The sequence below is a fragment of the Ambystoma mexicanum genome, chromosome 2q (genome assembly GCF_040938575.1).
Source record: "Ambystoma mexicanum isolate Mex_15411 chromosome 2q, UKY_AmexF1_1, whole genome shotgun sequence".
Classification (NCBI taxonomy): Eukaryota; Metazoa; Chordata; class Amphibia; order Caudata; family Ambystomatidae; genus Ambystoma; species Ambystoma mexicanum.
Window position 1 is genome coordinate 1,234,773,949 of NC_090924.1, and position 16,954 is coordinate 1,234,790,902.

A 16,954-nucleotide genomic window follows, 5' to 3' on the forward strand; every position below is an offset into this window, starting at 1 on the left:
ATAGTAGCAGGCTCGATATCAGTATCACATCATGCCCCGATATGGCTGGAAGTGACGACTCCAGGGAAGGGGGGAGGGCTATGGCGATGGAAGCTCCCACAGGATGTTCTCACAGACCTGATACTGGGCGAAGTGATAAGGGACATGATTGTAGAATATTTTGCACAAAACAACACAGGGGATGTCCCAATGGGCACAGTCTGGGAGGCATTCAAAGCGGTAACCCTCGGGACTGTAGGCCACTAAAGATAGCCAGAGACACAGCTGGGAAGAACTGGAAAAAAAAAAGGACACACAAGAAAAGCTAATGTCCCACGCCTCCAGGAATCTCAAGAAGGCCCTAAGACACATCCAGGGGCAATTGGAAATGCTCCACACCAAAGTGGCAGAGAAATCCCTCCAGTACCTTAAACAACATCTCTATATAACAGCCAACAAAGCAGATGGATTACTGGCAAGACAGCTACGCGAAAAACAAAAAAACAACGACCATCAGGAACATTCGAGACTCACAAGGAGAAACCCAAACATGAACCCAGGATATAGGGAAGACCTTTCGAGATTTCTATCAAAAAATATATGCGACTGATCACCCGAACGAAAGCGACCAGGACACGTACCTACAATCTCTCACCATCTCCCCATCCCCAAAATCCCAGAGGAAGACAGGAATCTATTAGAGAACCCGATTAGCGAAGAGGAAGTAAAAAAGGCGATTGATGGACTTCCAAATAACAAGACGCAGACGGTTTCACCGCCCCCTTCTACAAAAAATATGCAGACATAATCATCCCAGTCTTGACGAGACTCTTAAACTCCTTCAAAGAAAAGGGAAATGTGACCCCGTCAATGAATGAAGCAAAAGTGATGGTATTCCACAAAGCTGGAAAGATCCATCCCTTCCCAGCTCCTTCCGCCCCATAGCACTGATTAATTTGGACGCCAAGATATACACCAAAATTCTGCCAACCAGGCTATCCCCACTACTGCCCAGCTTAATAAACGCCGACCAATCAGGTTTTATTCCAGGGAGACAAAAACATGATAATCTGAGAAGAATAATGCACCTTGTGGAAAAAACAGGGATCACACACAGCCCCGCAGCTCTGCTCACACTTGATGCCAAAAAGGCTTTTGACCGGGTAGAGTGGTCAATACTATTCAAAACACTGAAGTGTATGGGCTTCGGGGATCAATTTATAAATATGGTAAAAGCTAACTACAACTCCCCAACAATAAGGATAGCCATAAATGGCGAGGTCACCGACAAAGTAGAGATAACAAGGGGCACCAAACAGGGATGCCTGCTTTCCCCCATTCTCTACTCCATATTTCTAGAACCACTCCTAATCAGAATCCGGGAGTCAGCCCGCATAATGGGAATAGAAATGGCAGGCACACAGCACAAAGTAATAGCCTGTGCAGACGACATGTTGCTGGCCCTAGCGAATCCGGAGAGGACATTGACCATAGCAGTTAGAGAACTGGAGACATTCGGGGCAATCTCTGGTCTCAAAATAAACAAGATAAAATCTGAAATTTTACTCCTGGCTGGTGAAAGAACGGAAATTGAAAGAGTAGCAGTAACATTAGATCTAAAAATAGCGGAAAAAAGTATTAAATATCTGGGCATAACCCTAACACACAAGATAGATGCATTATTCATTGAAAACTACCCCCCTATCCTAGAACGGGTAAAGAGGGATCTGGAGCGATGGAGCCCCCTTATGGTATCATGGTGGGGTAGAATCCAGACAGTAAAAATGAACATCCTCCCAAAACTGCTATACTTCTTTCAGGCTCTCCCAATCAATGTCCTCAAATCCTTCTTCAAAGCACTTTACAAAGCAATCTCGAAATATATATGGAGTAAAAAAAAAAAACAAGGATCGCCAGAGTGACCCTGACGGCTCCGACTAGGGCGGGAGGATGTCCCTACCACACTTCCGCAAATATTATCAGGCAGCACAACTATGGGTCTTGAGGGAATGGCTGGGAGACAACCAACAAACAGTTTGGGTAACACAAGATCGGGCGGTAGCCAGATCCCCCTTGGAAGAAACCCTCTGGAAAACAAAACAACATAGGCACCCAAACCTCCGTATCAGTGAAGTCATGAAAACAACCCTGGAGGCCTGGGATGAACAAACGCAGAGGGGCATCATGACCACGGTGGAAGGCCCATTCACACCCATCTGCCGGAACCCCCAATTCCCGCCGGGAATGCAACGGTGAGCCTATGAAAAATGGGAGGCCGCGGGATGCACAAAAATAGGGGAAATGTCCCAAGATGAAACAATTAGAACATTTAGCATTGGCTGGCGACTCCAGACATTAAAGCAGCGGCCACAAGAAACCTCACGACATTTGAAAAGTACCTAATAACCAACTCGGGGTCAAGGAAGCTGGTCTCCACCCTATACAGCTTCATCAATTCCCAAGGAGAAGAAGTCAAATGGGCCTACATGGTCAAGTGGACGAGGACACTGGGGGAGGATATCCGCAAACAGCAGTGGACTGACCTGTGGAATAGCATTCCAAAAATGACCCGATCAGTCCAAAAAAGGGAAATGTGGCTAAAAATCATAACCCAATGGCACTATACGCCGGAGAGGCTACACTCCATGTAGCCCCGAACTTCTAACACATGCTGGAGAGGCTGCTGAGAAGTGGGCATGTAGAAGCACATCTGGTGGGACTGCAGGAGGATTAAAGGCTTCTGGTCAGAAGTAAAGACGGAAATGACAAAGAACTTTCCAGATGTGGAGCAATTAGGGGAAAGAGTTTGGCTATGTGGAATGAAAGATCAGGTGGCCAAGCGATTCAAGAAATCACAATGGGGAAGTTTCATGGGCCTACTCATAGCTGCATGGGTGACAATAGCCCAAAACTGGAAGAAACAAGAACATCCACTCCTATATGCATGGCTTCAGAAGGTATGGTCACAATTAACCATCTAAAAACTCACACACACACCATACAGGGATCAAAAGAAACCTTCACAAAGGAATGGGGAGATATTCTGGATTACCTACAATCGGACTACATGGAGCAATGGTGCCCACACAACATTCGAGTATCAGACATTTTCAGATCATAGACGTTCCCAGGAATACAGAGACAATCAGAAGATCTTCCGGGGCGGGTGGGGGGAGGGAGAGGGGAATTGGGGGACGGTTATCAGTTCCATGTTTGTAATTGAAAATAATAAAAATATATTTAAATAAATAAAAATTCTGGACAAGGCAGCCTACCTGCAAGTCCAGCAATTCTTAGAGTGGAACAATATCCTTTCCGCCTGACAATCCGGATTCCGTCCCAGTCACAGAACCGAGACATCTTTACTGAACCTTAAAAACCAAATTGACGATATCAGAGATACAGGCAAAGCTGCCCTACTCCTCCTCCTAGACCTCTCAGCAGAATTTGACCTGGTGGATCACAAACTACTCTGTCAACACCTCTCTGCCTCAGCATTCTTCTCACCTAATGCAAGCATATGGATCGCCTCCTTCCTTCAAGGAAGAGCTATGCGTGTCTTCTCAGACCAAGCATCAGCAACCCCAGACACCATCCTATTTGGAGTCCCACAGGGCTCATGCCTATCCACCACGCTATATAACATTTTCACAATTTCTCTATTTAACATAATTGACTCGCTTTGGCATTGTGGGATGTTTTCACCCACGCATCCAAGCCCTACAACATCGCTGGCAGCAGAAACATTAGAGTGACCACCAGAAAGCATGCTGCTCGCCAGAAATCATCCAAAAATGCTCAGTCAAAATCTGAAAAACAGGCTGCCACCCACTTCTGCCTATATTAGTGAGCACAGGAGGTCAGTGACTAAAACCACCATTGGGCTACACACACAGTTGCCTGAAACCATTTGGGAATAGCAATACTGATTGCCAAAAGCACCCAGAGCTGTTGGAAATTCATTTTCCTGATCGTCAAAATTGCTAAAATCATGGCTCACAAAACCACCAAAAGGATACAACTTCTTGTCGGGTGTTCTACATTACTCTACTGCAAGAATCCACATCAGTGCAATATCAGTGAGAATCCTGTGCTACCAAGCTAAATCCCTGTTTTAAAGACATTTAATTTAAGACAGCTGTCAAAAATGGGTGCAATACCGGTGCTCGCCACTGACCGGCGCTGGTGATCTAAATTCTGACAGGAGACCTGTATTTCAGAAGCTAAACAGTAACCTGAGTTAGCTGAGACTTCAAAAGGCTTGCTTTTCTATGAGAACTCTTCACACCTAGTCTTCTCAGCAACAAGGCAGGAAATCGCATGGTCATGTTAATTAGATGGAGAGTGGCACCCTGGACTGATGCTCTGCTAGCAGGAACACAAGACAATAGACTCTTTCAATTGAATAGAATATGCTGATTTTGGGTGTAACTGTCCACACTGCTCTAGAAAAAACAAGACATGTGACCTCTGAGTCAAGCCAAGCTTCTAGGGGCAGGGACAAACCAATGGGTAAACTGAAGTGAAGGCAAATATATGTTTTATAAGAATACTGATAACTAATTGTAACCTGCTGATAGAAATGTACAATTTTGAGATTCTTAAAATGACACCTTCACTCACGGTTTAAGACTAAGCTGAACGCTGTGTGATGTTCTGAGGCCAAACCCTGGGATTTATTGATATTGTAGACACTGTGTTTATGCTAGAAAAATGAAAACTTACTGTAATATGCCCAGAGAGGGTGTGTACATCCGTGTAAGATTCAGTGCAAAACTAAATATTGCGAAACCCACTCAAATCATGGATAAGATGTCATTTCTGAACCCAAGCTCTTAGTAAGATCAGGGTTGAACAGAGACCTGTCTTAATTAATATGTGATATGTACATGTATTCTCAACAACTTGTGTATCTGGGAAGCATGTTTGATTGTGAAAAATTGATTTTCTTGAAAAACCAAAGGGGAGTGTTCTTTCCTTCAGCCATAAAGATGATACCTGATGACTCATTCTGACTCACTACTCCCTTCTCCATTCAGAGGACAGTAAATCCTTTAACCTAACAGGATCCTCAGAGGGTTGGGCATAGAAAGTCAGCCTCCACACCCCCTTTGAGAACACATAAAAAGAGACTGCTGAGACCCAGATAGAGACACTCATTTTTCCACTACTCATCGATGCCTGCGCAGCACGCTGCCCAACCATATCCAGACAAAAACTCCAGGCTCCCGAGGCTCCAGATTCCAGACAGACTCCAGAAACAAAACTCTAGAACCCAAACTCTAGAACCTTGGAGAAGCAGGGGCCTAATCCACAAGCTGAACTCTTCTCTGAATTAATATGTGATATGTACATGTATTCTCAACAACTTGTGTATCTAGGAAGCATGTTTGATTATGAAAAATGTATTTTCTTGAGAAACCAAAGGGGAGTGTTCTTTCCTTCAGCCATAAAGATGATACCTGATGACTCATTCTGACTCACTACTCCCTTCTCCAGTCAGAGGACAGTAAAACCTTTAACCTATCAGGATCCTCAGAGGGTTGGTCATAGAAAGTCAGCCTCCACATCCCCTTTGAGAACACATAAAAAGAGACTGCTGAGACCCAGATAGAGACACTCATTTTTCCACTACTCATCGATTCCTGCTCAGCACGCTGCCCAACCATATCCAGACAAAAACTCCAGACTCCTGAGGCTCCAGATTCCAGACAGACTCCAGCACCAAAACTCTAGAACCCAAACTCTAGAAACTTGGAGAAGCAGAGGCCTAATCCACAAGCTGAACTCTTCTCAGTAGGCCTCAGAATCCAGCAACCTAACCAAACTATTCAACAGCCTTGCCGTGCTGTTTGCTTCTAGCCCAGAACCCGGTGCCAGAACTGAGATCCAGAGAAAGCAGAGCTGTATCCAGAACCCGTCAGATCCAGTTCAAGAGGCTGACCAGACCAGACCGCCGTGCAGTGCTGTGAGTAGAACCTAGAGGGCCTGAGACCGTCCGGTGGCGAGTGAAGTCCAAACCTGACCAGATCAGTGACGAGGCCAATTTCCCTTCCAGTCCAAAACTAGGAGTGAGTAGCCAGTCTAAGAACTGTACAGAACCAATCTGTTAGTCTAAAGTAATCTTATCCCATCCATTTCAACCTGTGCAGAACTGCATTCATAATTTTGTGTCCATCCTGTGATTTCCAATCTGTAAAAGCGTCATCTGTCATTCTGAAATCTTGGCTTTATTTTTGAAAATCTACCTCCACAAAAATGTCTGTATCTTTTGAACCACATGTCCTAGAAGTGAGATTTAACTGTCATGTTAAAGCTAAGATCCTAAGCTGTCCAAGAAACCCAAACCGTATAGTTTTTCCGTAATCGCGATATAGGCATGCGGAAAAAGTGCCGCAAATTCATGAATCATTGCTAGTGTTGACCTGAACTAATCCAAAGTAGTTATCACTATCCTGAATATCCTTTAGTGGATCAAAATCATTTTTAGCATATTTTCTCATCCATTGCAACCACATTTCAAAGCATTTGGCCTGTGTTTTAAAATCATACCGGTTTTTTCTAAGCTTGCTGGGGGGAACTGGAACTGAACTGCATTTGATTGTATTCTTGAAACCTGTGTGCTCTCAATTCCATCTCTTTATATTGCCTAAGGGGGGGAGTGAGTTGTCACAAGGGAAAAAGTGATAATATTATCTCTTGTTGAAACCATATCAAGTTTATTTATGTGCTGCATTCTTTCCCATCTTGCATTTCCTTGAAACCATACAAGTAGTCTCTGCTACCTTATTCTTTCTATACCAACTCCTCATTGATTAAAGAATTGTGCTATTGTAACATTATCCATTGCTGATCACTGTTATATTCATAAGTGTGCTATCAAATATTAATGTATTCATAAAAGTGTGATATATATTGTTTTATTCCTCAAATAAATCTTTTAATTTGCAAAACACACTTACTTCTTGGCTCAGTGAAGTCAGGGGGATTCAAAGAGAGGGGTGTTATATAAGGGTTTATCATCCAGATTCAAAGAATTTGACATAAAAGTATATTAATAAGGGCTTCCATTGGACATCCCAGACTAGGCATTGACTTAGTTGGATTGCTGGATTGAAGTCAGTTACAGCATCATGTACACCAATTATGCTGACGATACTCAAGTCCTCATTCCTTTGTCCAGCAACTATAAGGCTGAGGCCAAAACCCTGAATTCTATCTACGCCATCATCCACACATGGATGGATGAAAACTGGCTCTATTTGAACAGCGATAAAACTGAACTACTATTGCTAGCCCCACTGACTTGCGGATCAAGCTTGATGACCAGTATTTATCCTTCACCATCGACAACACTACCATCCCCGTCTCCCAATCAGTCAAAACACAGGGAGTCTACTTAGATGCCAAGCTAACTATATCTAGACAAGTTAGCACAATCGTTGCCTCGGCAACCTACTACTCCAAACTCCTTCACGCCATCAGACCATTCCTCTTCACCTCAAATTGCATGTCAATTGCTAGAGCCCTAATTGTCTCAAGGCTGGACTATTGAAATGTCCTCTTCACAGGAACCTCAACCAAAAACTTGGACAATCTCCAAACTATTCAAAATAACGCCCTTCGTGATGCTCTGGGGATCCCCAAAAGAGAACACATCTCAGCAGCCAGACAGCAAGCGCACTGCTGCCTGTCCGCCAGCGCATCCTCTTTGAAACGCTTGCCCTTATGCACAAATGCATCCATCGCACAGCACCCCCTACCTATCTCACAGAGTCATCATTCCTCACACTTCCAGACCCTCCAAGAACACCATATGCCAACCTACTGCCTGTTCCCAAGTTAAACGGGCCAGAGGTGGTGGTGGTGCAAGCTTCCCCTTCATTGTCTCCAGGCACTGGAACTCCCTGCCATGTGCACTCAGAGCTGAACCTTCTCATCTCACATTCCGCAATCAAAACCAGACTGTTTGCTTAAAACGTCACACACACCGCCTATAAGGCCCTTACCCACGACCGATATATGTATGTCAAACTAATTAATCCTATTGACACTGAACTATGTTTGTCATGTGCCAAACAACTGTATCCTATTGACAATGAATCATGATATGTAGCTCAACATGTAAGCCTGGCTGCACGATCACACTTGTAACCAATCCTTCAGATCTAAACTTAGGTTTGGGCTAATGTAACCGAGTCCCATACCTAAGTAGTTGAACCAAGCAATGTTATCTCTGAGCTAATGTAACCTAGACGCCTTTCTATGTATTGTAAATAAGTGATTTGGCCTCATTATAAGGATGGCAGTAAGGCAACAACGGCGCTGGTATCGCTACCGGCACCGTTGCTACCGTACCGCCATGTTATGAGTTGTGCTCGTGGATCTTGCTCTCCCCGCCAGGTCCTCCCTATGGGGCCGAATGGGGATGGGGAGTCCCTTATTGCCGGCACCCTTGAATGGACAATTACCGGGTCTGCCGAACTCGGCATGACCCGGTAATTGCCCATTCGCGGGTGCCAGTAAAATCACGGGTTTGGCAGCAGCTGTGCTTTTGTTACATGCACGGCTACTGCCAAACCCTTAATGAGGCCCATTATCTTGTGACAGTGCCTCGATGCCCCTGAGCTGTGTGCGCGCTATATAAATGCAAATAAATAAATAATCATTAATATCGCAATCCAGGTGGGTGAAGTCAAGTGCCTGTACGGGGGTTATGAAGTCAGCATTAGGCAGGCGGTTTTCTTCTGAAACAAGCTAGCAGAAACGATCATTTTACACAGGAGCTTAAGTAGCAAGATACTTATTTCTTTGTATTTCATGGGTGCATAAAGTCTTGCAAAAAATAGCACATTTATGCTCTCTGGAAACACTCTTAAAATGCATGATAGTGTTCTAAAAGTTAACTATTAATTACAAAAGAAACCCTTCAGGTTTCTCGCCCTGCATGCATTCCAGAAGTAGAGGAAGCTGTAGCTGAAGTTGCTCACTTCAAGTTCTCTCAGAGCTCACTGGAAGTTTTATTGCGCACATCAGACTGCATGACGGTGGGAGCAATTTACTTTTAAATGTTACCACCCAGGGGCCCGCCGTGATTGGACACCGAACAACTGAAATAGAAAATGAGCCTGTTTATTGCATTGCCCTTTTGTGTTGACTTTAATGTCTAATTTGTACTGCTCAGACTCGTAATTTGTCATGTGAGTTATGGCGCATTGCAGAGACAGCCCCATAAATTAATTAGAGGAAAACTAATCGTGTCAACTCTGGTTCTGGAAAAAGAAAGCACGTTTCGAACATGGTCATTGGGGCTGTCACTTTATGATGAATTAATGCTTTTCAAATTCTGTGCATAGTATCACTCCTCAGTGGCCGAAAGGCTTTCTGACTCGGTTATTAAAACAATTACTGTAAATCCAAACACTCCTGCAAAAGTTCAGATTATTATTTCTGATATGGTACAGTTTATGATACTTATGATAGCATCGTTGGCGTCACAGGTACCTTCAGGGAATTGTTTTAGATGCATGTTATAGCCGACAAGACACCTGGCTTCAGGATACAATGAAGGCTACATCCCAAGGCTTAAAGACCTCTGATATTCATGTGACTACATTGCACTTCACACAGGACTCCAGTATCTAAACGTGAGACCGGAATTCAAACCTGTGTTGCTCTGCAAACGCGTTGCCCCTAAGCTATCCTCCTGGTCCACAATTGGAAAGTGGGTGCCGTGCCCTTCCTCACCCCTCATGATAATAAAAAAGAGTCAGCATTTTTGCTCAGCCCATAAACTGGGCACATTTCCTTTACACAGCAAGTCACTGGCAAAAATGTATTGCATGTTATTTTCTTTGAACCCAGTTTCATGGAGTTTCTGAGAGGAGGACGAGGTGTTATGGTAGACCACCAGGTAAGGTAGCCAGGCGACACAGATGCAAAAGGGGCAGCCTTTATTCTTGTAGTTATAGGTTACAGATATGGCGTAGGCCACAGCTGGCAGGCAGTAGTAAGGAAAGTAAGGGAGGGTCCACCGGCACACCCTCACACCCGGCCAGCCTCTCTCAAACTATGAAACATTGAACACTTATGTATTAATGTATTCATTGGCTTTTTATAATGCGCCGTGTTTCAAGGCGCACTTAGAGGGTCACTTATTCAACATTTCGCATTTAAAACTCTCATTACATCACGGATGCAGGCATAGAAAACTGAGCATCCCAACAAGAGGTTAGAGTGATCATTTCCAATGCTCACCCTTTTGCCCCACTTGTGAGCTGGCATAATTCCTTTTATAAAAAATGAGCACCCAATCAAACAGCATGTGTGTGCATTATTTTTAATTAGTGATTTGGTTCATACTTAAACCTTTAACCCTTTACACTGTACATACAAATACGAAAAAAATCATTTGTTTCTTTCCACTCATTGGTGGAATATGAAAAGACAAATATTTGAATAGTTTCCTAGCAGAAAAATATAAAACAAATACAACATATTTTATTTACAATTGAACGTTCAACATTTTAAACACATCTAAAACCATCCAGTAGAAGTCGAGCAATTTAGATCTACTATTCCCCCACATTAAATCTGCCCCAAAAATCTGTTCACCTTTCTCGGTGTGAAGGTCTCGAACCTATGCAAAATGCAAATGCTTAAGGTGACTCGAAGCTTCACAAAGCAGAATAAGATGTCTAATAGTGTGTTATGATTGGAATGTTTACACAATCAGCACATTGTATTCTGCTCATCTAGCTTCACAAAGCAGAATAAGATGTCTAATAGTGTGTTATAATCGGAATGTTTACACAATCAGCACATTGTATTCTGGTCATCTAGCAATAACCTAGGCACCATGCATTCCAGCATAGGAAGTTAGTTCAATTTAAATCTTATGTAGGTTGATTGCGCGTTATGACAAGGAAACAAAGATATGCATTTCAATAAAATCCATCTATTCCTATGGAAAGCAGCAATATTCCTTGTACGAGGAATAAGCCCCTAAACCGTCAATGGTCAAGTACCAACCCATTTCAAAGAGTTTCCTCTTAACCATTTCCTGTGTCTCCCGTAAGTTAATTTCCTCCAAGCTCAGAGTTTACAATGTAGCTTTCATACTAGACCCAAAGCAATTTAACGATGAAATACGCTGTTCATTGAGCAAGGATTTTGATCACTCAAAAAGAGAATCGGAAGGTGGGCCCAACAATTTATGGTAAAGGCGCACTTTTGACCAAGAGACTCTAGCAGTAGCGATAAAAGGCCAAACTTGTGGCGAATTACACAATTAGTAATGGAGAGGGGAAGACCTAGCCCTGCTTCCAAATAGTACCCGAAAGAGACTTAAAAAATGGACCATGATCATATAGGGAGCATTCCAGCCCGTATATTAAACATGGCACCACCTTAGCCAAATAGTACTCATGAAAAGAGAGCAAGGAGAAACTGCACAGCGATAGACATAATCTCTTAAAATGTGCAATACAAGATTTAGATTGGGCTCTCAACAGGTCTTCAACAGCCTCCCTTGACTCCCTCCAAGTAAGATTAAAGCTCAAGTACCACATTGATTGCGTACATTCCAATCATGCATTACTCCCTCGCTATCCTATCACTTTGGGCTTCCGTTTCTTTGAAAAGATTACTATTCTCGACATATTTGTGTTGACAATGATATTATTCTCTTCTGCGTAGGATGTAAAATCTGTCAACTTACATTGTAACCCGACTGGGGTCAAGTCAAAGAATAGTAGATTGTCTGCAAATGGACTCCCACAAATTCTCTGTTCATTGTGATAATGACCCCCCACAAATGTCGTCTTGCAAGAATGGCTCCTTTTTTTTGCAGAGACATTATCATAAGCAACACGCGGGGGACACCCGTGAAGCCCCTGACATTTTCGTTTAAAGGGTGTCGGGGACAGCCCTGCAAAACCTGCCCCCATTTACCCCATATATTGCCCCCATATATAATGTTGCCTATGCCATTTCCCGGTGACTATATGTATGGCAACATTATATACGGGGACAATAGTACCTGATAGCAAATTCTCCACATCTGAGAGATAAATGTTAAAGAGAACAGGTGGTAGGAGGCCAGCCCTGTCTAAAACCCAGAGAGGTTGTATTGGTCTAGACAAAGAGCCGTCTTGAGAGTGCCTAATCTTGACCAAGTGTTGTGGTGGAGCAAATAAATCACCTTTACCAAAGGAGTAGCATCTGAATCAATTCCTGCCACAATTTGTGTCTATTCATTCCATCAAATGGGCGTGTGAGATCAAATGAGGCCATATAGACAGTACCAATAAGTCCCCTGCCACTGCTGCCCGGATGTTGGATAAGCTGGATCCATTCAAGATAGTTTTTGAAGAACGATCTGGCTGAGAACTTAGATCTTAAGCCTATTCATCCGAAATTCAAGCTCTTAGAGCATTTACAACACAATCAACAATCACTACAGGATAAGATTGTGCCATTTAGATGTATTATGCAAAATATATTTGAGACAAATCACAACAGTATAGAAATGCTTAAACTGTAAATCAAGTACAGGAGTGTAGAGCTGGCTGGGGCACATAATTCATGAGCTGACCCAGCAAAAGATCTATAACTGGCCTCCAGACTGCCTAAATAAAAACCTCAAAAGCCATACATTGCAGCATATTCCTGGAACCACAGAGAACAACACCCATAGCTAGCTACCTGTTTCTCCTACTCCCCAAGATTTAAGACACATAGTTGGTGTCTCTTCCGGGACATGACCCATGTATGGGTTCTTACCGCCCCATACCCCCAACACAATACCCATGGTGGTATCGTGCCCGCTACCTCCCACAACAGAAAACCTCTCATTTTCGTCTGGGTTTTGCAAATGTATTTTTAAGACTACATGATACAAACAACAGACAACAAATCAGTGTGGCTAGGCCACCTGTTTGTATAAACGTTTTTGCCACAGGCATCCAGCATGTATTGACCATGATGTGCAGAGTCCACAACAAAGCAGACACGTTTTTGTTTCTGTCAAAATCAGGTAAAATAGGCATACGATAGATCGTTTAAAAAGGGGGGTTGTTATTGTGTGACTCGGATTAATTATCTTGAAAGTAGGTGGAGTGTGGGCTTTCAGGTACCAATGGGACCATCAAGTGCTTATCAACTAACGTTCATACCTGGCGCGGGACAAGGAATGCTCACCCCTGCTCACCCTGTCACAAATAGAGACCTTTCCATGGAAATGGACATGAGATGTGAGTAAAGGTTTGACAAGCCTGTGTGACTTTACGACCCATCGATTTATGACAATGCAATGCGAAGAACCCCTGTAGAGCCGCTGCGTTCCTTTTAAAAAACCATTGTTATCAGTTTGACTTAGAAAACATTCAAAAATAATCACTAGCATGCTAAGGTATAGGGCGAGCACACAATTTGGAATCAGGCAGGTCAATTCACGACATACATTTGCTGTTGCTAAATGAAAAGTGACACTTACGCTAATGGAATCACACGCTCCCGAGCAAGCAACGCATCCTTAATGGCAATCATGAGTATGCACTTTAAGATGCATGCCGCAAGTTCACAATGGCCACCAGTAGAGGACAATGTGCAGTGGGAGGGACCCCCTCACTTGATACGTGATGTGCTTCTGTCGTCCCACCAGCACCCCGAGTGCTTGCATTTCATTTCACAATCTCTCGGTCGGTGCGGCTGAAAGAACTCTGAGCAAAAGTTGCATGTATGACCACTCAGTCTAATGTGCTGCATATGTGTAGATGATTTTTGCGTGTATGGCTGTCCTTTCTTTTAAAGAAATTCTAACAAGTAATCTGCCAGAAACCCCCTGAACCTCCACTGGCTTAGCCTTAGAGCATTATTATAACACTTGCTGTCCTTTAGCTTTGAGTTTGTACTGCTGTGTTGCAGTATTTTGACCATACGTTTTAAAAAAAAGAGAACAGGCCTTTATTGAATGACGATCTGATGCATTTCGAACAGGAGTCCTTTTTCAAGGATGTGCCTGTGTGTATCACTAAAATGTGCCCTCCATTGCTATGCTCTACAAATGGAACTTTCTAGCATGGTCCCATCACTACCCTGGCTTGCCGACTCCTGTTTGGAGCGATGCTATTGCTTCGTTGTGAGACCAAACCCCAAGGGAACAAGGCACTGGGCCTCATTATGGGTCTGGCGGTAACTGGGCATATAAAACCGGCAGGTAGCCACTGGACCCGTAAACAGTTACCGGTGCCTGGCTTGCCAGTAATACTGGGGATTACAAAATTACAACCCCGGCATCCCAGAAAGTCAGGTGTCGGTAAATACTAATTCCCCATTCCCATAGAGTTTAGTAGGACTCTATGGGAATAGGGACCACGGAAACACTGGCACCGGTAATAACGGTGCTGGTGCTTTCGGGAAAGTCTCTGGGCAGGTGTCGGTCCGCCCGGCAAGTCAGACCTTCCACGCCCACCAGACTTGTACTTTGCCGGCAAGATTAGCATGAGGCCCAGTGTCTCTTAACACTATGCTAGGACCTAGAAAGTTGGTCTCACTACGAAGCAAGAGCAAAACAAGCCTGTTTTCTTTTTTTTGAAACAGTATGATCAAAATACTTCACTGCTGCAACACTGTAGTATAAACCCATGGCTAAAGGACAAAAAAAATGTATTATAATGCTAAAAAGCTATGACAGTGGAGGTACACCCGATTGCTGAAAGACCAATTGTTAGAATTGCTTTACACATATTGATAACCCCAGCTGCATGGGGTTTCCAGTGTGGACCGAATCATCCTGTAAGTAAGTACTAAAGCAGGTAGAGCATACCTAAATAGTGGTGTCCACCTCACACAGTCTTCAATTGGCGGTCCTTTCTTACCAGGTCTTCACCACCCATGGACTATGAGTCATTAGTACCCGGAGTGGGTGTGTCCACGGGATACATGTAACGTGATTGGCTCGTTTCTGAGCCATACCACAGTGTAATCCCGTGAACGCACTTACGTGCTTGCGTTTGTTCCCAGCGGGGGGCATGGCAGCCTTAGCCAATGAAGAGGCTCAAAATGGGGCAATCCCCGCTCCGACCCTCACCAAGGCTGGAGGCTGCCTTCGTCCCCTGCCAGGGACTCAGCTAAGTTTTTTTTTCCTCCACCCCTCTCCCCTCCAAACGATCCCCTCCCCACCCTCCCAACCCAAATTACCTTCTTTTTTCTTCTTTTCTCTGGAGGGAACGCGCTGGGAACACTGTTGGAGTTACAGGCCTGAGTATAGCATTACCTGGGGTGGTATTGGCCCGCCGTCTCGTGGCTTATTGTCACAATAGAAAGCTGTTTCTACGTATTGACGTGGGGGCTGACTAATCACTTCTGCCACTATCACCACCACACACAATGGGCAAATCCCGTTTGAGTGCAAGGGATATGCCGGTTGTGTTTCAGATATTTCACATCTGAAATATTTGCAAACCATAAATACCTTTCTTGGAAAAGAATGCCATAAGAATGAAGCTACCTTTAACAACATAAATTCGAATTGTAGCTTCCCACACAATCCTCCCCTGTCTAGTTCACTGTATACCTCCTCTCGCCCAACCACCCACCATTCAGACATGGGTGACTAGCAGGGTCTTGTCCACCCTCACATAGCTTTAATGGCTGAAATGCACACTAGCATATAAGTATCCGGCGAGGGGTGTGTGGTGGCCTTCCAGCCAATGGGGAGGCTCAGAATGTGGGCATTACCAGATGGTAATCCCGCAACCATGAGCCACCTCGGGGCTGGCATCCACCATTTCCCTTCGTCAGGGAACGAGGCCCCTTCTCCAAACCCTCCCCTCCTCCACACACCTTTACCTAATATTTCCTGCCCTCCCCCGTCCCACTTACCTTAATCTGTTCCTGGTCAGGAGCGGATGTGCTGGGTTCACATCTGTCCCTGGCGCGTTCGCTCCCGATCTGCAGCACACCGCCATAGCTCAGGCCTGTAACTACGGGCCCTGGGGCATTACCTGAAGTGGTAATGCCCCCCTCCCCTTGCTCCCGGGGTTTGTTGCTTAAATAGCACCTCACAATTTTCCCAAATTTTGACTGAGGTTTGTCTGATGGCTTTCATCCAACAGCGCACTGTGACCATAATTATGGTGAAAGCATGATACAAATGTAAAAAAGAATGAATGAATACATGAATTAGGAGGTGATGTGCATATCTTTTTACTTACTGCTAAAACAGAAAGGTAATTCAACTTAAGACCTGAATAGGAGATCACAAAGACTTTTCTATGATGACGAGAACAAGATATCAAAAACCAAATAAACGGAACACATGTTATGAAAAATGTACAAATCCAACTTTTTAGCCATTGAGATAAAATGCTAAGAATATATGTTGAATGTAAGTATTTAAATGCTTGCCTGTTAAGGGGAGATTCTTCTTTCAATGAACAATGAAGAAAGTGGTTGGGTTTTAGTACAGAAAATTCAGAATGCAATCAAGTCCTTTGTGGCCCGAGTGTAATGTTTCCTCTATCTATGGATCCTCAGGTTATATTGAAGAGGCTTGCATTATCCCTTGTCCATCCGACTGCAAGCTTAGTGAGTGGTCCAACTGGTCTCGGTGTAGCAAATCCTGCGGCAGTGGCTTGAAGGTTCGCTCCAAATGGCTGCGTGAAAAACCATACAATGGTGGAAGACCCTGCCCGAAGATGGATCATGGCAATCAGGTACTGTTTTAATTTTGCATTGTTAACGTATGCAGCTACTTACTAATCAAAAGGGGTTATTCAGCTGCCGCGTGACTAGGGAATGTGAATACTTCATTGAGTACAATGTGCATGTGTTTTAGTTTCCCATATGGGATCTGATAAAGGGCTTTAGCTTGTTTTTGTTTTTGTGCCAGAATGTTAACCAAGACAAATAAATGTATGAAGTGACAATATTGACTGAGAAAACAAGTACAGTGCTTTTTCTATTTAGTACT

The 16,954-nt window shown here is 43.8% G+C and overlaps 1 protein-coding gene across 1 annotated transcript in view; it reads left to right on the plus strand.

Annotated features, from left to right (window-relative positions):
- THSD7A (thrombospondin type 1 domain containing 7A) overlaps positions 1-16,954 on the plus strand; it is a 1,346,262-nt gene that overhangs the window by 1,210,976 nt on the left and 118,332 nt on the right. The window contains exon 14 of the mRNA XM_069648630.1: positions 16,519-16,697. Coding sequence (XP_069504731.1) covers positions 16,519-16,697 — 179 coding nt within the window. The remainder of the gene's footprint in view (positions 1-16,518; positions 16,698-16,954) is intronic.